Source organism: Nyctereutes procyonoides, unplaced genomic scaffold (genome assembly GCF_905146905.1).
Source record: "Nyctereutes procyonoides isolate TBG_1078 unplaced genomic scaffold, NYPRO_anot_genome, whole genome shotgun sequence".
Taxonomy (NCBI): domain Eukaryota; kingdom Metazoa; phylum Chordata; class Mammalia; order Carnivora; family Canidae; genus Nyctereutes; species Nyctereutes procyonoides.
Genome location: NW_026575135.1, coordinates 20,204,005 through 20,228,191, shown reverse-complemented (window position 1 = coordinate 20,228,191; position 24,187 = coordinate 20,204,005). Strand labels below are relative to the sequence as shown.

The 24,187-nt window shown below is 42.6% G+C and overlaps 1 protein-coding gene and 1 non-coding gene across 5 annotated transcripts; one reads left to right on the top strand and one right to left on the bottom strand.

Moving 5' to 3' along the window:
* Nucleotides 1–7,830: 7,830 nt before the first annotated feature.
* SLC25A51 (solute carrier family 25 member 51) lies at nucleotides 7,831–23,174 on the bottom strand. Of its 4 annotated transcripts, none has more exons than XM_055302717.1 (3): nucleotides 23,086–23,168; nucleotides 19,634–19,717; nucleotides 7,831–11,411 (listed from the first exon to the last, which is right to left on the bottom strand). In XM_055302717.1, exon 3 carries the CDS (start codon nucleotides 11,368–11,370, stop codon nucleotides 10,477–10,479), a length of 894 nt encoding a protein of 297 aa, XP_055158692.1. In that variant the 5' UTR covers nucleotides 11,371–11,411; nucleotides 19,634–19,717; nucleotides 23,086–23,168; the 3' UTR covers nucleotides 7,831–10,476. The 4 variants fall into 4 exon arrangements, with proteins under 4 accessions (XP_055158692.1, XP_055158694.1, XP_055158696.1 ...); XM_055302719.1 differs by lacking the exon at nucleotides 23,086–23,168 and adding an exon at nucleotides 22,536–22,685; XM_055302721.1 differs by lacking the exon at nucleotides 19,634–19,717 and having other exon boundaries at nucleotides 23,086–23,174.
* Nucleotides 21,344–21,390, top strand: LOC129495306 (small nucleolar RNA SNORD42). The gene has a single exon (XR_008661477.1). It is a non-coding gene; the product is annotated as a small nucleolar RNA SNORD42 (small nucleolar RNA).
* Nucleotides 23,175–24,187: the final 1,013 nt, after the last annotated feature.

The window sequence follows — 24,187 nt, the reverse complement described above, 5'->3', positions numbered from 1 at the left end:
CATGAGGCCAGAATTTCCATGAGGCTAGAGAAATCATCATAGTAAGATTTTTTTCTGGTCATGGATCAGAAAACTATTTCTCATTGCTTTGGAAAACTGAAAAACCGCATTTTTCATTCAAGAAACATCTGAGGGCAGCCCGGGTGGCTTAGCAGTTTAGCGACGCCTTCAGCCCAGGGCATGATCCTGGAAACCCGGGAACGGGCTCCCTGCATGGAGCCTGCTTCTCCCTCTGCCTGTGTCTCTGCCTCTCTCTCTCTGTGTCTGTCTCTCATGAATAAATAAAATCTTAAAAAGAAAAAAAAGAAAAGAAAAAAAGCAACATCTGAATCCCTACTATATGGCTTGTCCAGTACTATGGACTCAAGGACAAAGGTAACTAGGGTTGTAGTGTTGCCTTCATGAGCATGTGGCCAGTGCAGTCATATAAGGCCCTGCAGTGAGAAAATCCCCACATTTGGTGTAAGGTTCTGCTGAAGCCATCATAACATTCTTAATTTTTTGAAAAAGGGCCCATATTTCTTTTGCACTGGACTTCCAAATTATATAGCTGGTCCTGCTTCAATATTACCATGTTGACATGGTGGGAACAGTAAATATCTACTGTCCAGTAAAGATATTCACATTCATTGAAAACTAGCCATAAAGTGACTTAGTAAAATAACTTCTAAAACCTAAAATCAAAACTCTTTCCCTCCCACAAACTTTTTCACATATCTTCATTTCAGAATTAGGAAAGCTTTCTAAATCTGTATTTGGCTTTTACTGCTTCAATTGAATGGTCTTGAATTCATGATGAATGTGGAGTTGTAGATGATTTTATCTACGTACATACATACCTACATGCAATTTGAAGGTTTCAGTAAAACTTTAATATATGCACCGAGTGTTTTGGTGGAAGTCTACCTCAAGGTGCTTCTAAAAAATAAATGCTACTTTAAAACATTTGACACACTTTTTGTGTGGTTAACCTATCTGAAAGGTTGATAGGAAGCTTGCATTTAGCAGTACTTTTAAATTTTTACTTAAATTGCTTAGGTGTTCTGCTCGCTTCAGCAGCACATATACTAAAATTAAATTGCTTAGGTGTTTATTTTCAGATCAGAATTAAGCATAATGCTGTGATACGGGCAGTGGCATGGTGACTCTTGTAGTGGTATTCTAAACTTTTTCAATCCTATAACTCCCATCCGAAAAAAAATGAACACACACTCCAAATTTTGATATATAATACCGTAGTGGTCTATTACGTAAACTATAAAACATGTATGGAGAAAAAAGGAAAATTTAAAAGGACAGCATTTTTAAGAATCAAAGTTCTACATTACCTCCTGCAGGATCACCTGATGCTTCTAGGATCAGGATGCTTCCACTGGCATCTCTACTTTGTGAAGGCCACCATTCTAAGACATAGAATCGGCATTTTACACTGAAAACACATTTACTAAGATCTGATTCATTCACATCTGCTCACCAACGTTTTGGATAGTTACACGTTTATTCAATATGAATCATGTTTTGTAGAGTTTTATAAATTAGTTCTTTATTCAGTGAAAATTATATTCGCATCAATAAGCAGAGTGGATAAATTTTTGTAAAGCTATACACAGTTTTCATATAGGTGCCCTTAGAACATGCTACTTTTCAGTGTATATGTATGTCATCCCTTATATGACATTATCTTATAAATAGTTAACAGTGTGATGTTCATTTTACCACACTATTTTAATTCACTAGGAAAATGACAATCACATTTGGGACACTCGTTTTTTAAAGTAAGTCACTGAAGAGAAAACAGTGAACACCGTTGTATTCAGGTTATTTTGTGAAATTTAGATAAACCGATTTAGCTAAAAACCCAAAGCACTAATTATCACGATTTGTTATTCCTCTAACAGATGTTTTGGGGTATTTAAAAAGTTGTTTTTTTTTTTAAGGAAACAATTATTTGGCGTGCTTTAATGCCAATGGATTAATGATTTATATTAGTTTCCTATTACTGATGTAATAACAAAACTACCTACCACAAATTTAGTGGTTAAAAACAAATTTGGGGTGCCTGTCTGGCTCAGTTGATACAGCATGTGACTCTCAGTTTCCAGATTGTGAGTTCAAGCCTCATGTTGGACACAGAGCTTACTTAAAAAATAAAACACAAATTCATGTCCACTGAGTTTTCCTCCAGGCCCTACCTCCCTTGTGGCAGAAGACATGAAAAATGGTCTCCTAACTCCATAATGCTCTGGAATCACCTGGAAGGCCTGTTCAAACACAGATTGCTGGTTCTACACCCAGAGTTTCTGATTTCAGAGGTCTGGGGTGGGAGCCCTCATTTTGCACTTCTAACCAGTTCCCAGTTGATGCTGTACATCTGGACACAATTTGAGACCTATGAACATAGAGAACTGCAGCAGGGGGCGCCCGGCGGCTCAGCTGAGTGGCTGCCTCTTGGTTCCAGGTTACTCAGGGATGCACTGTGGAGCCTGCTTGGGACTCTCTCTCCCCCCCCCCCAACCATGCACACGTGCACACATACTCTGGCTTTACCAAAAAAAAAAAAAATGCAGTTAGAGTTTAATTTTTCATGGATGACACATCCCAGGGATCTCTCTGTAGATGGAGGAAGCCAGTTTAGTGACACTTTTTTAAGAGAACATCTTAACTTTGGAGGTTACTACAGGTGGACAACAGTTCGTCCCGTCAGTCCGCCATTCTCCGTAGTCCTGGTCAGGGTGGCACTCCCATCACCGAGAGCTGAGGCTGCCCCGATTTAGCACATGTAAGTCAGTGGGCAGTAGGTTAAATAAGACCATCTTACCTTCTCAGGGACGGACCTGGTGCTGTGTGGCTTATCTTCTAGCTCAAAGAGGAGCGCTGCCACACGAACAGGCTGGTGTGAGCTGTACATAGTTCCAACTCTTGCTAACAATAAATCCAGAAAAGGAACACCTGAAACCTTAACCAGGACACACACTCAGAACATTTTTTTAAACCTTTCCTAGGGACATAGTGCTCTCCACCCAAAACCATTTAAATTATGGGTAGGCGGGACTGCTGCATTGACATTGATTCGCAGAAACCCTTAACTATTAGAAAAGATTACTTTTTGGGTAAAATGAAGGATCCAAATTTCATTGTGAAAGGATTACTTCTTAAAAGTTAAATAAACAAAGTATCTATTGGATCTGTTCCGAAAACACTATATGTTCTTTAGGCAGTTATGACCTAGTCTTTTATGTGTGTGTACAGACGTGCCAGCACTTAATGACCATATGTAACTAAAAGAAGGATTTCCTGACATTTACGAAAACTTGCAGTGTACTGGCAGGAAAATCACAATCCATCCCCCCCCCCCTTTCAAGGGGCAAGTGGACCCCTTGCCACTGGGCAATCTTAGGAAGCAGCAAGTGGATGTGCCCTGTCACAGTCTGGGGCGGTGGAGGAGGTGGAGGCCATACTTTCTGATGGGTGGGAGGGGCCGCAGGCTGGTGTTCCCGCCTAGCAAGGATGGTTGTGGCATCCATCCGGGCACTTCATGGAAATTTAAGAGGAATACACACACTGAAAGAATTAAACTAAAGAATCAATACAGTGCAGACAGCAGATACCATGATAAACTCCCCAATGATTTCTCTCAGCATTTTATTATGAAAATGTTCAACATACAGCAAAGTTCAAAGAATTTTACAGTGAACATCTGTTGACCATGATTGGACCATTAAGGTTTTCCTAATTATCACAAATCTAATACTCTATCCATCCATCAACCCATTTTAATCTTTTATGTATTTTGAATAAACTGCAGATACCTGTACCCATCCTCCTAAAAATCCTCAGCAATACATGATCACTAAAATTCAGTATCTTTGCTTTAAATTTTCCACACAATGAGGTGTGTATCAATGGTATGTCTGCTAAGTTCAGACAAATATACACACCTGTGTTGCCCAAACCTGTATCAAGACAGAGAGTACTACCATCATCCCCAGAATGTTCCTTCATACCCCTTCCACTCTCCTTGCCCTCCCTCCCAGAGGCAACCACTGTCTACCTCCACTTCTAGCACAGATTTGCCTTTTCTAGAAATTCAATATAAATAGAATCATATATATTTTAAAAAGAGATTCCTAAGAAATTCAAAGTTATCTCTGAAACAGAATAATTAATAATAGTTCCCAGAGAACATCTGGGATCAGAGTAGGATTTATTCGTTGAATAGATATTTACTATGAGAACCTCTCTCGTCTAAGGATACGGAGATCACAGTACCTGCCCTCAGAGAGTTCACACTGTCTTGAAGGATACAGCAGAAACATCGCGGAGAGTGCACCGGGGTTGAAAGTCACCATACGCCACAGGAGCAGACCTCATCCAGCCTGGGAGCCAGTAGGGAATCAAGGGAACTTTACATTTTTACTTTGGCATTTGTCTCAGGCAGCCAACGCTCTCCGTGTTTTCCACAAGTCTGGAATTTTCTGATATAAAATTGTCCTTAATAGGGCAGCTTTCTGGTACTAAGCAGATGGATGTATGGGAAATTTGCTGAACAAAGGAAACCAGGAAAAAACTGTAAAAGGCACAAACTGAAATTATTAGCTATTCTGTTTTTCTGTAGCTTGAGTTAACATAAACTCAGATACATGTAGTACTGCCCTCAAACACAAAAACAATATGCTTTTCTATGCCCGGCCCACAAGTAGCAGCAGCTTTGAAGGGCTCCAAACATCAAAGGCAAACCTCTGATCTTGGATGTCACCTCTGCTTTCTCAAGGCCTATCAATCCTAGGACACCTGCCAGCCTTTGACTCTCCACCTTCATCATTTACATACAGATTACAAATGAAAAGTACTTGGATCCCATACATACCCACTTTTCCCTACTATCTGACCTCCTCAAAACTCTGGCCATTTTTTACTGGGGAGTGAGGAGCCCAGGAGAACCTGGCAATTTCTTGTTCAATTACTCCTTTCCCAGAGAAGTATGAGAGAAGGTCCAAAGCTGCTCTTTGCCCATGGGAAGGGAGAAGGCTCTATATCAGGGTCCACTTAGCAAGTGTAGGTATAGCGACCCCTGAAAGAGACATGGGTTTCATTGTCCTAGTGTCGCAGGAGACACAAAGGTAGCCTTCTCCACGGAACTCAACGCATTCCCCATTTTTTGGTGTGCTTCAGATCAGGAGGTCACCACTTTACCCACAACGAACTGCTGACTAGTCATGACCAGTTCCCCAGAATGCCTGAACCAAAACTTCTATTCCTGTTGGCAATGAAGGGATCAGTGAGGATAGAAGTGGTCTGCTCTTAAGTCACTGCCTTCACGGCACTTCTACAGTAACAAAGCAGCAGTCAACACTATTTAAGATGATCGTTAGGCTCATCAATCGTTTAGGCTCATACACGTTATGGACTGAATGTTTGTATCGCCTCCAAATGTTGAAGGCCTAACCCCAGTATGATGGGATGTGGAGGTGGGGCCTTTGGGAGGTGAGGAGGTTTAGATGAGGTCACGAGGTTTTTTCTGCCATGTGGGGACACAGTGAGAAGTCTGTCCACCAAGGAGAGGCCTCTCACCAGGAACCAAGTCTGCTGGCACCCTCATCTTGGTCTCCCTAGCTTCCAGAACTGTGTGAGAAATCAGTGTTTGTCGGTTAAGCCACTTAGTCTACGGTATTTCACCAAGGCAGCCCAAGCCAGGTAAAAGTTGTTTCCTTACGGAACCCCCAGGACCCGACCCATCAAGGAATGAAGGTCAAACAGGATATTCCAGAATGCCATGATCCTGAATATTCACCTGTCCTTTCATTCTCTTGACTGATTCTTTTTTACCAGATCTCTACCGGTGTCAGACACGGGGCCAGGCACTTGAGCGGAGATGTGACAGCAGAGCCCCAGCCTTATGGAGCTGGCACTCAAAGGGGCAGGAAACATCGAATCATCAGTCCAATTAAAACAGGCGGGTGGTGGCGTAAGAACATACAAGAAGGGAACTGGAGTCCTGAAAGTGTGAGCCTGCTTCCCTGAGATAGTGACATTTGAGCAGAGATCGGAAGGCCTCAGCAGGAGTTAAGTGAATGGGGAGGAGTGCTGAGCTGGGGGGTGGGGGGTACGGGACACAGGGCGGGGACTGAGCAGGGCCTGGATCGCCGTCTGAAAGGTTCCTCTTACTGCTATGTGCAGAATGGCTCGAAGGCACAGAGTATAGCGAAGTCCTATTTTATCCTCAATTTCTACTTCAAAATCAGATATGCTCACTGGAAAAAAGATCCCCCTTGGAAACCCCTGAAGCTCAATGGATTAAGTTGTGTGCCTACCTCTTGGCGATCCGGAGCAGCCCGCAGCTTGCCGGGGTCCCCCGGCCCACTCCTAGTCACACCCGGGGGGAGCACACCACTCGCTCCCCTCACCCTGCGCCCCCAGCGGCTGTGGCAGGCTAAAATGATGCATCAGACGACGCGGACAACACCCCTTTCATCAATTCTAAAGTTCAGGATATTCACTTTTATGAAGAATTCCAACCCTGAACTGGAGTTTTAGAAGCGCTATGGTGGCAACTGCTCCCTTCCCTAGTGGTCCTCATCAGACCGCCTCTACCGTCCTGGAGACAGGGAGCACCTCAAAATCCGAAGCGTACACAACAGTATATAGCTAGTATAATTTCACCATCTCCTAACAGGAGTAGCTGTGAAGTCAAAAGGAGATATTAGAAAACTCAAAAAGCGCAAACGTCCAGATCATTTAGCTTGGGGTAACTGTGACCCTGAAAGTATGCTACACCACAGAAATTATTGATAAGCTGAATATGCCAAGTTTATACTCAGTAGGTAAAAGTTTATTTTATTTAGGAAAAACCATATGCTTTGCAGTTAAGCTATCTGGAAAATTAACTTTTTAAAAGATTTTGAGACAGAGAGTATAAGCAGGGGGAGTGGGAGAGGGTGAAGCAGACTCCCCATCAAGCAAGGAGAGCCCAATCCCCGAACTATCTGAGTCGAGGGCAGATGTCCAATTGACTGAACCACCCAGGCACCCCTGGAAAATTAACTTATCTGGCACTCCTCTTGACCAAGTAAGATGGATAAATGAAGGACTGTCTTACCTACAAATTATCAGGTGGAGTTGCTGAAGAGTCAAAGTAGTAGGCTAAATGTTTTCTCTCAACAAAAAGACTTCACCAAAAAAAGTGCTAGTAACTCTAACCCAACCACAAGAGAAGATCAAATAGAACAGACTTTTAAAAACCCCACTTTATTCCGAACATAATTACCAAAAGAAAGTTAACTGACACACTTAATAAATTTCATTTAAACTCAGTCTCAAAACTAAAAAATATTAAAGAAAAACAGCTTTGTGTGCTTAACCACTTCTAATAATGAAACTTAAAAAAAAAACCAAACATGTAGAGACTCCTCCACGATTTGGGAGCCATTTAGGCAAGCAAATACCATTAAGCAAAAAGACAACAACATTAAAAATGAAAAAAAAAATCCTCGAATTTAAGGAGAACGCCTGTTAAGTCTTTGATACGCATTTATACACATATGAGAAACCAGAGGGTATTTTAATTTAAAGGAGGTCAAGTCTGATCGCTCACCCTTCCCTCACATGTGCTCTCCGGTCTTGCCTTCACTTTGACCGCTCTTGTCTCCCTACAGAACTTCATCCACAATGACCTGCCATTTCCCACAGTGCAGTAAGCTGACCCAGAAGCATTCCCAGTCCCATTCCAAACACATCCTCTCTGCCGCCGATTCCCTTATATGTTTGCACAGCATGAGAACGGAGTATTACCACTGTAATCGAGCTAGGAAATTTCAGGTCTCCAAAGAGGACTCTAGATACACAATTCTGTTTTATTGCACAGTTTACAATATATAGCAAGTGATTACATAACCAACCATAAGGTACGGTGAGTATTGAGACAAAAACATCAACTGTCTCCAACCACAAATGAAACAAAGACACAAATCTGCCACCATAGAGAGGTTGTGTTTGCTCTGTGATGCAGTCCGGAGGGCTCATACTACCCCAAGCGTTCTAAATATAGAATCCATAACATCTCTGGTGGCATCAGAGATGAAGTATGGGAGGCAGGACCAGGGTGCCTGTGCTCATAAACTGTCTGTGCCACATATGTAACAGAAAGGCCACTTTTAAAGCTCTTCAAATAAAGTTATTCGATCAGGTTTGCCTTTTCAAAATTACTAGTTCACACTGAAAGTAAAAACAAGTAGTTAGAATCTCTTATTAATAACACATTTTGACTTCTTTTAAGGTTCAGACAAAGCTGTTGGCTACCACAAGCAAGTTTATTTTTTGTCAAATTTAAGAAGTCTATAGGACAAGACAAACCCATCCCTGGTAATGTATTTACAGTTTGGTCTTCAAAAGCTGTAAAAAGTGACAAAGAAATCCAAATATATTAGGAGTTAAAATCGATCTTCAAAATGTTTTTAAACGCCACAAGTTTGAGATTGCAGAAACCAAAGTATCCCCTTTCAAATTCTCACTTCATCTGTATTTCACAAAGTGCTTTAGAACTTCAGAATCTGTCACCTCACAGGAGTGTATAGACAAAAGGAAGCCCATCCCCTAACTCACCTGCCACCCACTGAGCATCACCAAGACACACCACTGATGCTCAGACCAGGTGCCTTCATCTCCCGATTCAAAGCCAGGCTCAATTCAGTAAGCCAAAGGATGCTACTCACGTTTATTTGGTGTCAAATCCTTTTCTGAAATCCTCACCTCTGTATCTTGGTTTCCAAAGAAAACTGCCATTTCCAACACATTTTGAGGGACTGTTGTAAAGCTATTGAGGCTCATTACTGCCTGGCAAGTGCTTGATAATGCTTCTCAATCCTTTATGTTGGAAGGATGCTTTTTCGACCAGCCATACTGCATTTAGAGGTAAACATCTCTTTTGGGACTATCTGCCCAGAAATGGAGTAAACTACCAACTGAGACCCTGATTTTATTTTGGTCAGTGTATGCACATATTCATATGCAATTACCCAGAATGATGAAAAACTAATAGTAAGAAATCTAACTGCCATGTCAGATGCTGGCAAGCAATCTTAACTACTTATTTACAGATGTGGATTTTTAAAAGGTTGATAAATTACTTTTCTAGGATGTTCCATGTTTTATTAATCAATTGGTAGAGGCATTTTGCTTCATCTGGAAAAAATATTTTAAAATCTAATTCCTTTGACAAGTAAGTTTTTCTCTGTCATGTAAGGGATGAGTATGCTACCCAGCTATTATGAATAGCAGCATTTAAAATTAATCCTTTAAATATCTTTATTTAGATCTTATCATCTCACACTGTCTTACGGTTTTAATGATAAAATAGTTAAAACTGGGTTTCCAAAATGTAAAAATCCTAATGGAAGTCTCTATTTCCAAGAGTCAAATAAAAAAGCTAACACTCTGGGATGAAAGCTATCTTGAGGTTTTTCCCTTCTGTAATGTTTAAAAACCAGGGGAGAGAAATCTAGAATCCCATTAATAGACTTCCAAAATACAATTTTATGGAAGTGTTTTTCTTTTTTCTTTTTTTAAAGGAGGGCTTTAAGAGATACTTCAATATGGCAAACTATGACTCAAAGAAAAAACACTCCCCAAACTCCCAAAGCTCTTAAGTTGGCAACAATTAATCAAAGAAACGGATTTAACAAGAGTTTGCAATTAATATAAAATTTCTTCACAGGAGGAAACACCAGTAAGGAAATCTAGGCCTCCACATGTTTTGGCAATGAAATAAGTGAAATTAACATTAGGACATCTGGGAGGGGTTAAGGTCATATTCAGAACTAAACACAAAACTCTCCAACCTAGCAAAATGGGAGCTTTGACTAGCTGCTTGGGTCGGCCACACCACGTCTGAATAGTCTATAAGGACTATCCCAATAGGTACTTAGTTTCAAAACTAATATAAGCAATTTATCATAAAAAGCCTACATCTAATAAGCTGTTTTCCTCTGTCCTTTGTCCTACAAGTATATGCTTATGTTTAACGAAGACTACCCTTTGCAACTCCTCCTAAGAGCAGAGAAGCAAGAAATGGAGTAAGAGAAGGAAGCCTGAGAATTCACAGGGCTCTCTCTAGGAGCCTTTTCTCTGGCTGGTCATGGCCATTGACATTTCAATACAGATTTAAAGACTTTTGGAAAAAAGAATCATACCTTGGCTACTAGTTTTCCTTGTCAAAAGCAGTCAGATAGACAGCTATTAACCAGGCAATTAGCCCAAAGTTCTCAGATAATGATAAAAAACAAAACCAAAAACCCCTTATATTTTCCTATTAGAACCTTTTATTCTGAATTTGTTGGTGCTTCAAGAAAATAGCTTTGCCCATAATTCACTGTGCTCTGAACTAATGACACCAACTTATATTTGGCCAATTAGGAACAATGCCAAACCACATTCTTCTTAGATCTATTCAGTTAATAAATGGCACTTAACTGATAGTTTCTCTCATATAATCTTTAACAAGAACTCATAAGTTGCATTGATTATGCCCCAAGAGATGAGGGATCGATGGTAATTCAGATGAGCACCTCTGAAAAGATTTGTCAGCTTCCTGTCCCGCTCTAGCCAGATTTTCTGGAAAACCTTGGGAAAAGACTGAAATTCCCCACCAATCTGAGACTGCATGCGAGTTTTCACAACATTAACTGGGAAAAACAAGATTCCCAACATGGCACCCAACAGACCTCCACAGATAAAATCATTGACCAAATGGGCGCTGTGAGTTTTGGCGGTAGGCAAATGCTCCTTAATGGGACCTCGAAGGCCAAAGAATAGGACATTGCTGAATCCATTGCGGAAAAGAACAGGTACCAAGCCTCGATAATACTCTCTAATTCCATGGCATTTGAGTGCCTTGAAAGCCTGGTAAGTGTTTGTAAATTTGTCATGATGCTTATGGTCTTGAAGCAATGTCTGAACTCTTTCCAATGGAGTGAAAATCGCTTCTGTTGTGCCTGCAAGTACTGCTGCCACACTACGGGTTGCAAACTCAGGGGTACTGATATGCTTTCGGAGAAGGCAAGATAAGTCCTCGTACAGACCAAACATAAGTGCCAGTGTAGTTGTCTTCTGCATCAGTGGGGGAAGGATTCCGCGGTACAAGTTTCGAAAGCCATCCCTCCTCAACTGAAGCACTGCATCCCGGGTTTTGATTCCATACAGCTGCTGCCTAAAGAGCACCTTCTGAATGGGAAATGTGATTGCTACGTTGTTGAAAGCTGCACAGCAGCCACACAAGTAATGCTTCATTTCACCAACATTTGCAATGTGAGGTGACAGATCTTGTTTTGAAGATGTTAGGATGGGCGGTCTCTTTTCATGAGCTTCTGAATCCACCATGTTGCTTACGATCTTTCTTCTTCATGAAGGATATTTTTAACCTACGAATGACAAAATGACAACAGTTAAGCCATTATATACAGGGCTAAACAAGTGGAATTTTTCCTTCCTTAACCCTTTAATTTCTGGACACTATCACATTTTCCCTTTTAAGATCACAGCAGTTTTTTCAGTATTTTCAGAGGGCTCCTGGGGGTCCCTGACACCCTTGTAGGGGTCCAGGAAGTCCTTCCTTTTCCAGCCACATATTTGTGTGAAGCTGGATTTTCTCTATGTACTTTAACCATAACAACTTCTCATCACAGACACAATGCAGAAGCAGATAGGAGGCTCCACCTACCTTTTATGCCAGACATTACACAGACCTGCAAAACTGGAAAACATACTTTTCTCATTAATTTTTTGGAAAAGTTATTTTTCATGAAAATGTGTTGTCTATGTTAATGTGTTATTTTAAAGTGAATCAGGGGCGCCTGGTGGCTCAGTCAGTTGAGTGGGTTGAGCGACCAACTCTTGATTTTTGGATTGGGTCATGATCTCAGAGTTGTAGAATCAGACCCTGCATCCAGCTCTGTGTTCAGGGTGGAACCTGCTTGTCCCTCTCCCTCCCCTTGCTGCCTCTCTTCCTTCCTCCTACTCTTGCAATTTATCTTTAAAATAAAGTGAATTAATTTTAAAACTTTGATTTCTAAGACCATAAACACTAATCCACCTAAATAAAGGCTCTTTAGGGTCACAATAATTTTTAAGTGTAAAGGGGTCCTGAGGGACGCGTGGCTGGCTCAGCGGTTGAGCGTCTGCCTTTGGCTCAGGGTGTGATCCCGGAGTCCCAGGATCGAGTCCCACATCAAGCTCCCTGCATGAAGCCTGCTTCTCTCTCTGCCTGTGTCTTGGTCTCTCTGTCTCTCATGAATAAATAAAATCTTTTAAAAAAGGGGGGGCGGGAATCCTGAGACCAAAAAATTTGAGACTACAGGACTAGTTCATACGTACTATACAAGACAGTATATATAATTATCCTTCCACAAAAAGACTTAAAGTCCTCTGCTGAGAACTTAAAACAGCAAAACATACATTCATTCATTGTTCACTAACACTTAGTGTCTACTCTGGACTAGGCCCTCTGCCAAATGCTAGAGATTCAAAAGAAGGGAACTCACAATTTATAGGAGACTGCCAAGGTAAACAAATATACCACAATGTAAATACTTTGTATGATAAATATGTGCTGTGGATAAGGGACTCTAAGCATGCATTTTGGGAGGTAGAAGCTGGAATAAGGTCATGGAAGGCCTGCAAGTATGTACTATACTGTATTTTCATACATTTAATTCTCAAAACAACTGCATCAAATAAACATTATTTTCCCAGTTTTACCAATGAAAAAACCAATACTCTTTGTTCAAGGTACAGAAAGTCAACTGGTGGAACTGGCATGGTGTGTCTGACTGCAGAGTGCATGTTCCTGCTATCATACCAAAGGATGGCAGTGACTCTGGGAGGCTGCCCTGAACAGAGTGGCTGTATATCAGACTGCTGAAGATGTGAAGCCCAGCAGCCTGGGTAGCTCAGTGGTTTAACACCACCTTCAGCCCAGGGTGTGATCCTGGAGAGCTGGGATGGAGTCCCAAGTCGGGCTCCCTGCGTGGAGCCTGCTTCTCCCTCCTCCTGTGTCTCTGCCTCTATCATAAATAAATAAATAAATCTTTAAAAAAATAAAAATAAGAGTATTTTAGGTTCAGTAGTTTGAATTTTTAAAAATGTTAATGAAATTTTAGGTAGCAGTTGAATCTTTTGATCAGTAAATGGTATAAAAAGATTACTTTTTACTGACAAGTGACAATGCTATATTTTTATGTAAAAAAAACGGCAGGTCATATTTTCTCAATTTCATAATAATGCTCTTTTCCTTTTCTGTATTTTTTAAGTTAACAGGAGATGAAGATAATGAAGGTCTAATGACGATGACAAAAGGGCGACACTGACAGACCAATTAAGACAGTTTGCTGTACCTCTCTGAGGCTCAGCTTCCACACTTAGAACCAAGGCAGATGCCATCTACCCTGCACAACCAAAGTGAAAGTCAGCTAAAGAGTCTTAACACCAATGAGGGGAGGGGAGGGGTTCCACAGGGAGCAAGGCAGTCAGGGTCCAGTCAACAAACATCAGCCTTCCCAGTGGTGTCCTTCCTCCTTAAGTTTGTAATAAAAAATGCTTTTTCTGGAGTGCCTGGGTGGCTCAGTCGGTTAAGCATCTGTCTTTGGCTCTGGTCCTGATGTCCGGGTCCTAGGATCAAGCCCCATGTCAAGCTCCCTGCTCAGCGGGGAGTCTGCTTCTCCCTCTACCCCTACGCCCTACTCATGCTCTCTCCTCTCTCAAGAAACTAAATAAAATCTTAAGAAAAAAAAGTTTTTCCAGTTTCATTCAGACTTACAGGATAACACTGTCAAGATTTTCATTTATTTTTGTTGGGGATTTCTTCTGCTGCTCTTACACTGGTCTCTTAGCATACTAAGAAAATTAAATTCACCCAACTATTCAAAGGCACTGCCCTGTGTATCTGAGATTAGAGATAAACAAGAACCCTGGCCTGGGGAGAGATAAGACATGCAAATAATTAAGACTACAGTGTGATAAATGAAAGCAGGGAAATATACGCACAAGGTGTATAAAGGCCCCACATTAACAAGCTATCTAGAGACAGGACAGTGGGCAAACAGGGTAAAGCACACTCAGCTGAAGGTGGCGGCACAGATGAAGGTGTAGGTCTTGTGTCAAAGGAGCTGCAGTGTCGTGTTCTTGAGGAACTTTTCAAATACGTTCTGCTGGAGCATAATGTGGGTGGAAAAATGGTGAGTGGGCAGAGGAGGATGGGGAAGCAGCCTTGGACCAGCTTTAGGAGAGACCCTCAGGAAGATCCCAAGACCTGCTGACCCTACTGCGCACTATATTTTTCCTTTCTCATGTGAAGCAAATGGAAACAAGCTATTTTCATTAAGTGTGTCACACCAGGGTCTGTGCGTCCTCTTCCCACAAGATAGACTAAGAAGAAAATGAAACACTGAACACTTTGGCCTAAAGTCTCTTTGTTTTGGAGTTCCAGTTGGCTTGCTCCATGTTTCTATTAGAAAACCTAAACTCCTCAGCTGAGAAAAACTGTACTGGAAACCACTGCAGGCCCAAACTCTGCCCGAAGGAAGGTCCTGAAAGGGGTCAGGAAACTTTCCTGGGTACCAAGTCCCCTACTTACAGCATCCATCCCCAGAAGCAGGAGAGCCACACCACCTCTGTGCACCAGAACACTTTGTTCATGAAGAATATGCTCTCCCCTTTGGCAGAGTGCTGAAGGCAGCGACTTAAATCTGAATGCTCCTCAGCGCTAGTGTGAATCGGTTTAAAGGGGCAGTAAAAATTGTTCCTCTGCAGTGTAAATAATCAAAGGCCTGGCTCAGGGACAGGAATTATTTCTAATTTTAGCAGGTATTAAAACTGTTAAATAATGACTTATGCTTGACTCAGAGATGCCAGATTCCTTGGAGTTGGGCTGCTTACAGATCCAAAAAAACAAATGAGTCCTTTAAATGAAAATGCACAAAAGAAATATATTACTGTTTTAGGAAAAAAATTTACACATTAAACATTATGAAAAGATTTTTTTTTTTTAAAGAGAAAATAAAGTTGTTATAAATCAGTTACATATACAAGCATCTCCCCCCTTTAAGCTCACTGCCCTGGCTCAGGGCTGCATCCAGCCTGACTAGTGGAAAAGCCTCTTTACCAATCAGCTCACTGCTAGTGATACCCACATTTCACAATAAGATTTTCTAGTAAGAGCATGGAGATATCCCCGTATTTTGAATGATTGTATATATAACATTCTAATAATTAGATGTATTATATATAATTTATTCTGTCTCCTATTTTGGTCCGTTTTTAAGTTGGTTTTTTCCCCTTATTTCTTTTAAAGAATGCTGCATTGGGCAACCTTGTACCTACACCTTACCTGGGTGAACTCTTGCAAGTTTATTTGTAGGATAAATCTTTAGAATGGCATTACTGGCTCAGAGTGATAATGTTTTGATAGCTACTCCAAATTGCCCCCAGAAAATAGGATGATTTATACTTCCATTACATGTATGCCAGTCAATACCAGTTCCCCATTTCCAGCACCAGGTATTAAACTGTAATTTCTAACCCTCTGATGTGTAAAAAATCTTTGTCATTTAAAATTTTCGATTAAACTACAGCACTTTTCATTTTGACCATATGAGTTTTTTACTAAATTTCACATTTCTAATGTGAAAATTTCATACCTACATTTCTAATAGGTAGAAAAAAACTTTTCTGGTTTGTAAAATCTTCATATATGAAGAAAATTATTCCTAGTTCTATTAATCAAATTGTGGCAAATATTTTCCCTACTTTATTATTTTTGTGATACTGAAATTCTTAATTTTGATATTAAATCTATGATCTTGGGGCAGCCCTGGTGGCTCAGCAGTTTAGCGCCACCTTCAGCCCAGGGCCTGATCCTGGGGCCCCGGGATCGAGTCCCACGTCGGGCTCCCTGCATGGAGCCTGCTTCTCCCTCTGCCTGTGTCTCTGCCTCTCTCTTTCTGTGTGTCTCTCATGAATAAACAAAATCTTTAAAAATAAATAAATAAATCTATGCTCTTTGTCTCTAGGCTTTACAACATCCTCAGAAGACCTTCATCACTCTAATATTATGAACAAGTAATCAATTCCATGCTTCACTCTATAACTTTCATAGTTTCACTTATGAACCATACTGTAATCTCTGGAATTTCAGCGTAAGGAGGCAAAGAGAAGAGATTGCCTATGGAAGTGATCAGTGCCCATGAACATGTGTGCATATGTCTGCACTTGCTCTGCGAGTAGCCCAGCACTTCTCTAGCACCAACCTGTGCTAGAGAAGTGCTCTTCTTCTAGTGCTCTAGTGCTCTTCTTCTACTTCTAGTATGGGGATTTCTTCTGCTGCTCTTACTCTTTTCAGAATTAGCGGTTTTCCTGGCTTTCACACTTTTCCTGGTAAACTTTAGTGTATCTTTGTTATATTCCTCCCAAAAATCTTGTTGACATCTTACAGAGAAAGCAACTTCATAGATAAATTTAAAGACCTGTCACTCTTCCAAAATTAAACTGTCCTTTACAGGAATATGAGGTCTTCTTTTTTTGTGTCTTTTTACAAACTTTAGTAGCATTTATAAAAATTTTCATAGAGATCTTGAATATTTCTTTTATTCTTTAAAGATCTGAGAGAGAGAGAGAGAGAGAGAGAGAGAGAGAGAGCGCATGTTCACTAATGCAGCACGAACAAGAGGAACAGGGGGAGAGGGAGAAGAGAAGCAGACTCCCTTCTGAGCAAGGAGCTCAATGCGGGGCTGGATCCTAGGACCCTAAAATCATGACCTGAGCCAAAATCAAGTTGGCTTAGCCAACTTAGCCACTCAGATGCCCCTAGATTGTGAATTTTTTTTTAATGATTTTTTTTTATTTTATTTATTTGAGAGAGATAGTGACAGAGATGGTGAGAGAGAACAGGAGTGGGGAGGAGAGGGAGAAGCAGGCTCCTCGCTGAGTAGGGAGCTCAACACAGGACTCAACCCCAGCACCCCGGGATCATGACTGGAGCCAAAGGCAGATGCTTAACTGACTGAGCCACCCAGGTGCCCTCTTGAATATTTCTTATGTCTAGTATTTTACCTTTTTAGTTGCTCTCACAAATGGGCTGTTCCCTTCCAATTAATTTTTGAACTGGTTTTCATCTATGGAAAACAACTACCAATTCCTACGTATTAAGGTTAGAACCAGCCAACTTACCATATCCTCTTTTGCTATTTTCCCAATTTTTTGGACTGGATTTGCTTCAGCTTCCACTATAAAATACCACAAAAAATTTTGACTTCTCTATAATATGTATCTTTCTTCTGGCTTATTAGATTGGCAAATACTTCCTGAACAAAATTAAATTATACTAATAGTGGATACTCTTATATTTTTCTTGATATTTATGGGAACTTTGCTAGGAATTACTGTTAGGCATGACACTGGCTTTTGGTGTGAGAAACAGAAGTTGTCATAAAGTATTTATAATCCAAGTCCTAGTAGTTTCAAGTTTATACAGGGAAACAGATTACCATGACACAAAAATGTTTACTGATCAACTGGCCCCAATAAAATCTGTACCCACTCAAATAACCTTCCCGGTTCAGCATCTATTCCTACGCACCTTTAGGACTATGCTGCAAATACGAAGCAAAACATATTTTTCTAGAGCTATCACATAATTTCATCAGATAAATTACATTAAAAACCCCAAAACTGGGGACGCCTGGGTGGCTCAACAGTTTAACGTCTGCCTTTGGCTCAGGTCATGATCCCAGGGTCCTTGGACCAAGTCCCATATCAGGTCCCTTCAGGGAGCCTGCTTCTCCCTCTGTCTCTCATGAATGAGTAAATAAAATCTTTAAAAAATAAATAAAAATAAAAACCCCAAAACTTCATTCTGCATTCATCCTTAGTGTATATTTTTATTTTTATTTAAAGATTTTATTTATTCATGAGAGACACAGAGAAAGAGAGAGGCAGAAACATAGGCAGAGGGAGAAGCAGGCTCCATGCAGGGAGCCTGATGTGGGACTCGATCTCGGGACTCCAGGATCATGCCCTGGGCCAAAGGCAGGCGCTAAACCGTTGAGCCACCCAAGGATCCCTAGTGGATCTTTTTAATGTAAGCCTCTTTGTTTCCCATTAAAACTGGGAATTGTTTCCCATTAAAACTGGATTCCATTTTTCTAGTACTAATAATCAACCAATAAGGGCTTAGTCTTTAAATGTGGAAGGGAATACACATTTATTCCTGTTTTATTGAAATTTAACCACTTTCAAGCCTTCCCACCACTACCAAATCAGAAATTTTGGTCAAATGCTTTTAGGGAGCTACTGAGATGATCGTATGAATACTGGAGACATAACTAGTGCAACATTTGTGAGTTGTAGCTAACAGCCTTGGTTCAAATCCTGGCTCTGCCACATATCAATGTGTGAGCTTCACTAAGTTCCTTAATGGCTCCATGGCTTAATTTCCTTGTTTATAAAGTAAGGATGTTACCTACCTCATAGGTTGGCTCACTTACTTGAGTCACTACACATAAAGCATCCAAGAGCATAGTTGAGCACTAGAAGTAGTCAACAAGGATGATTTTTATTCTTCTTCTCTAATGTATTTGTCTATACATTACCATTATTTCTTATTAATTCCTTGCCCTTATAAAATGGTATGAATCCTCCTTGGCCATGGTGAAATTTTTTTTTAATGTATCACTGGATACCATTTGCTAGTATTTTATTTTAAAATTTCACATAACTAGAACATATCAAATTTCCAATTTTAGTACCATCTTCATGCCAAGATCAAGTGTCAATGTTCCATTGGCTTTATAAAAACAATCTGTCACTTTTTCCTCCTTATGCTGGTCAACAATTTAAACCTTATCAAAATTACCTATTTTAGTATTTTTTAGTTTTTAAAGCTGTTTTTCCTCTTTATCTCTTTTGTTTTGTCTAGGTTTAATGTATTCTAATTTCTTCAGTCAGATGCTTATTTTTATTTATTCTTCGTTTCATAATTTGAGTGTTCCAGGAGATGCATTTTCCTTTGAACAAAACTTTTTTTTATTTTTAAAGATTTGAGGGGGGTGGAGAGCAGAGAGGGAAAGAGAGAAGCAGACTCCCCACTGAGCAGAGAGCCTAACATGGGGCTTGACCTCAGGACCCTGAGATCATGATCTGAGCCAAAGGCAGATATTTAACTGACTGAGCCACCCAGGCGCCCTTGAGCAAAACTTTGTAATATTACTCTTTAAGATATTCTGTGGAGAATTTTGGTCTAATTGATGGATGCCTCATCATTTGCATCATTTCCTGTTTCTTCAACATAGTGGCATTGATTTTGAATTTGACTGTGCCCAACTCCAGAATCCAACCCTGCTTTGGCTTTGTGTGTCTTATCATATCCTTTGTTTATGCTTGGAGAAGAGCATCTTCCTAGTGGCCCACAGAAGGATCATACAAGGGTGGATCCTAATATTTGGCCGTCCAATCTCAAAAGATTTGATGATTAATTCACCCTGAAGCTGACCCTTATTAGTGGGAGAATAAAGCAGCAGCAGTAAGCTGAGTACACCAAGTCCATTACTAAGTTTTTGACCACAACAGAACAATGTAAGAGATACATACAAACCTGAAATATCCAGGCTCCATGACAGTCTTGCCACAGAAAGAAAAATAAAGTAACCAATGGTAGCCATCTTTCTGCTAGATCATGCTGAAATGCAGGTGCGGCGGTGGGGGAGAAAGAAGCAAAGAACTTAAAATGGATAAAGAAATGTTCTCTAAAATTCCCTGTTTTGTCCTGAAATTTTAGTTCATTCTGGATAAACAGGATCTTGTAGCACAGATATGAGAAGCCGTAGTTCTGATATCTAGCTATAGCCTCCTTAATTTGCTGACTGCGTTCTTTTGATTTGCTTTTCTGGAAAAGCATTCTTGCTAAAAGCCATACAGACTTCCTCCATCCTAGGCAACAGTACTTCAGTAATTTCTATAGTATAGATTGTGCCATGCAGCATTTGATGACTCCATTTTTTTTAAGATTTTTTTTTCAGCAATCTCTACACCCAACATGAGGTCAAACCCACAACCCCAAGATTAAGAGTAGCACACCACTTACTGAGTCAGCCAGGCACCCTGAAAACTCAATTTTTAAAACTGTTAACCTGTTGCTTACTTTATTATGCTAATTCCTGTTTCAACAGCTGTTGCCTTTAATTCAGGATACATTTCTTGTGTAGGACAGCACTTCTTCCTCCATCATTTTTATGCATATCTTATTTATCTGACTTGGGGAGAACGGGGGGGGGGGGGGACGGACACAAAACCCACACCCACAGCTTTTTAAAGTTGCTTAAAACATACCTTCCTCCTGTTAACATTTTGTGCTCCTAACCAGTTAAGGAAACCAATGGCACCCCTCCCCCCCCCATGGCATTTCTAGTCTAAAAATGCTTTAAAAGTAGTTAGGGTAAAAAAAAAAAAAGTAGTTAGGGTAGAATCTGATAATTATTAATCACTTAGTCTTCTACATCCTCACTTTTTACTGTTTTAGCTGACACACACTTGCCAATCTAAGATTAACCAACATCTTAAAAACTGAGCATTTTAAAAACAAATGCTTTACATGGATGTAATGCTGTGTTCTTCAGCATCTCAGGACTAAAGAATAATAAAGTCTGCAAGAATACTCAGATTATATACCATATTGTGACAATTTACAAATGTAAGAAATTTCGTTTACATACTGAATACATGATGCATTTTAAATTCTAAAGCCACCACCTGCAAACTGTTTAACAATCTATTGCTCCTTGATGATACAAACTAAGTTATTTGTACACACGACCAACCAAATTTTGTTCATGTTCACTTTTAATTTTTACTGGAATGATTTAGTTTCCAAAATTTTGCAAATTAAAGTTAATTCATCTAGTTTGTCATGGTTCTTTGTAACGATGGAGACTTATTAAACAGAAAACTGTGGCTAGCAGAAGTTAGCTGTTTACTGACCCTTGTATATAATTGCTTTAAGATATTTTAAAAACATCACTGTAGGGCAGCCCCAGTGGCGCAGCAGTTTAGCGTCGCCTGCGGCCCAGGGCCTGATCCTGGAGACCTAGGATCGAGCCCCACATCGGGCTCCCTGCATGGAGCCTGCTTCTCCCTCTGCCTGTGTCTCTGCGCCTCTCTCTGTGTCTCTATGAATAAATAAATAAATAAAATGTTTTTTTTAAAAAATCACTACATTTAGAGCCTCAAATTTTAAAAAATAGGCCTGGGCATAGAAAAAACAAGGTAACGAAACCCTCCTAGAGTACAGATTTAAAACTTTCCCTCTAAATTTTAATCTCCTGAGACTTGTGATGTCTTCAAAGAAACCACCAATACCTGTGTGAAAAGAAGTTTTCCTTCTAGTTTCATGCTATGCACCAGGAGGGTATAAGCAGATTTTTAATTTGGTTAACAGAAGCGAGGACAGTGTGCACAGTATTCTGTGGCAATGGAGTTTAGAGTTTATACTGTTTATACTGTGAACACAGCTAAATTTTTTTTACTAAACTGATCTCCGTATTTAAATTCCTTAACATGGGTAATTCTTCGCAACTTCCTGTAAAACTAATTTACCATAATTTTATACTGTTTGCTCCCTAAAACACTCGAGCTATCTGAATAGAAGTACAGTTAATAGTGACTTTCAAGCAACTACAAGTGTCAAAATTTTGTGGCATAATTACAGGGTAAAGTCTAACCGCTCGCTGAAATTTACAGCCCACACGTATAAGCAAGGCCCAGATGTGATCCTAGCACAAAGGTCTTTGTGCAAAAACGGGGGGTGGGTGGGGAGGGGAACAAGTGTAATTCTCAAAGGATGCGAACTCCCACCGGTCAGCAAGTCTGAGTCAGCAACCAGAACAAGATCAGTCTGGGTTCCAATCCAAGTTGTCACACTACCTTGCTACAATATTCAAAGCAATGTCCCTACTTTAAAAATCCAATTCTCCAATCCAACTCTTTAATCTATCAAAGGAGAAACCAGAGATCTCCACTCAGGGGAGTAGCCGCTTATGATTTTTTTTTTTTCTTTAGATGCACTAAGGGGGACTCCAGATCCGAAGTGCCTAACCTGTGGTCTGGAACCACGAGCGGACCGGGCCGGTTCTGGTTCCTTTTGATTTCACTGAATCCTTTCCGAGGAAGGGTGGAAGGAGGCTCAAACTGGCAAGTTCACTACCCTAACCCCGCCACTACAGGGCTTTCTGTTTCACTCCTTACAGGTAGAGAGAGTAGAGGGTGGGAATTAAGACCAGCTGTGCAGAGCTGACCCTGCAGAGTAAAGGTCATGCCCAAAGGGTAAATATAACTGAGGCATCGACACGCTCGATCTAACCGCGCTCGGCGCGAATCAGTACAGGGGTTTAAAATGAGCAAACCGCCCGCCCCCCGACAGCCCCGTTCCACGGAGTTTCTCCCACAACGCGATGCAACATGGTGTCGCCGCAGATGCCTTGACCGGCTGCGGCTGCACTCACCGCCCTCCGGGCGTCCATTTCCCCCAAGTGCGATGAGAGGGGCGGGGGCTGCGCACACCCCGAGGCCCCCGCCGTCTCCGACTGTGAGCCGGCTCGGGGGGCCCAGAACCCCGCGCCCGGGCGGGCAGGGAGGGGGCAGGGACCCTTCCGCCGCCCAACGCCGCCCGCCCCGGGGCGAAGGCAAAGCCCGGCCCTCCCCGCCCTGCGGCTCGTGGGCCGCGGAGGCACCTCCCCGCAGGGGCGCGCCCGCCGCAGCGCACAGCCTCCTCGCCGGAAAGGCTCGTTCCGGCAGCCGCCCCGCGAAGCCCGCGAACCCGCGAAGCCCGCGAACCCCGCGAAGCCCGCGAAGCCCGCGAAGCCCGGCGGGAGCCGCGAGGGCGCGGAGCCGAGCCTGGGCGGGAGCGCCGCCTCCTCCAGCGCCGGCGGCGAGGGCCCCGCCCGGGAGGGCGCGCGGGGGGGGCGGGGCGGCCTCTCCACACGCCCCTCCGCGCCCCACGCCCCCCGCGCACCGCCCGGGCGGACACCCCGTGCCGCCAGCCGCCGCACTCACCCATCGCCGCGGGCGCCCCGTACCGCCAGCCCGCAGGTCCGCGAGCCGGCGAGCAGCGGCCGCGCAGGCGCAGACCTTGACCGACCCGGGCGCGGGGCGTAGCGTGACGCGCTCGACGCCGCCCGGGCCCGGTCACGTGAGGCGGACGCCGGCGCGCCGGCCCTCGGGACCCGCAGAGTCAGGTGACCCCGCGCGAGAGCGCCTGGCCGCGGCGGCGCAGGTGTGGGGCCCTGGCGACACCTGCCGGGAGGCGCCGGGGCGGGCGCGTCGGCCGGAGCAGCGGTCCCTCGGCGCCGTCCGGTGGCCTCGCCGTGCTGCCGGCGGCCGACGGTCCTCCAGCGGGCCCCTGCGGGAGTGCCGGGGGGCGTCGGCCGTTGCGGGTGGCCCGCGCTGAAAACCTGGGAGTGCCCGCCTCGCTCCCCGTCGTAGCCTTGGGTTGGGTTTCATCAAACGCTCAGAGTGGCCTTTTGTCAGCTACCGATAGGCAGGCCACGGAGGAACGCCTTGTGTGCGTCAGGACGGACGCATCGCTTTAAAGGGTCCTTCCTTGGGGCCCCTGGGTGGCTCCGTGGGTGAGCATCTGCCTCTGGCTCAGGCCCGATCCCCGGGGTCCTGGGATCGAGTCCCCCATGGGGCGCCCCCGGGGGGGAGCCTGGCCTGCGTCTCCCTCTGCCCATGTCTCTGTCTCTCTCTGTCTCTCATGAATAAATAAAACCTTTATATGTTTTTTTTTTTTTTTTAGGATTTTATTTTTAAGTCCTCTCTGTGCCCACCATGGGGCAAATAAAACCTTTAAAAGTAAAGTCGCCTTCCTTTCAACCTCAGGCAACTTACAGGTCTTGGGCTCAACTGCACTGGGAAGTGGAAGGCTTAGGTGAAGTAATAGCTCTGACACTTCTGACAGGTCCTTGGCTCCTAAGCCCCAAGTCCCTGTCCAAACCCCTATCTGGCACCAACCCTTTGGCCGTTGTAAGCATCACTAGGAATAATGGCTCTAACTTGTAAACTGAGGCACACAAGAGGTGTGAGGGGTGGAAGGAAACGGAAAGGTCAGTCTGGAGAGGAGAAAGTCTTCGGGAGACTCCTGAAATGTGTGTGAAGA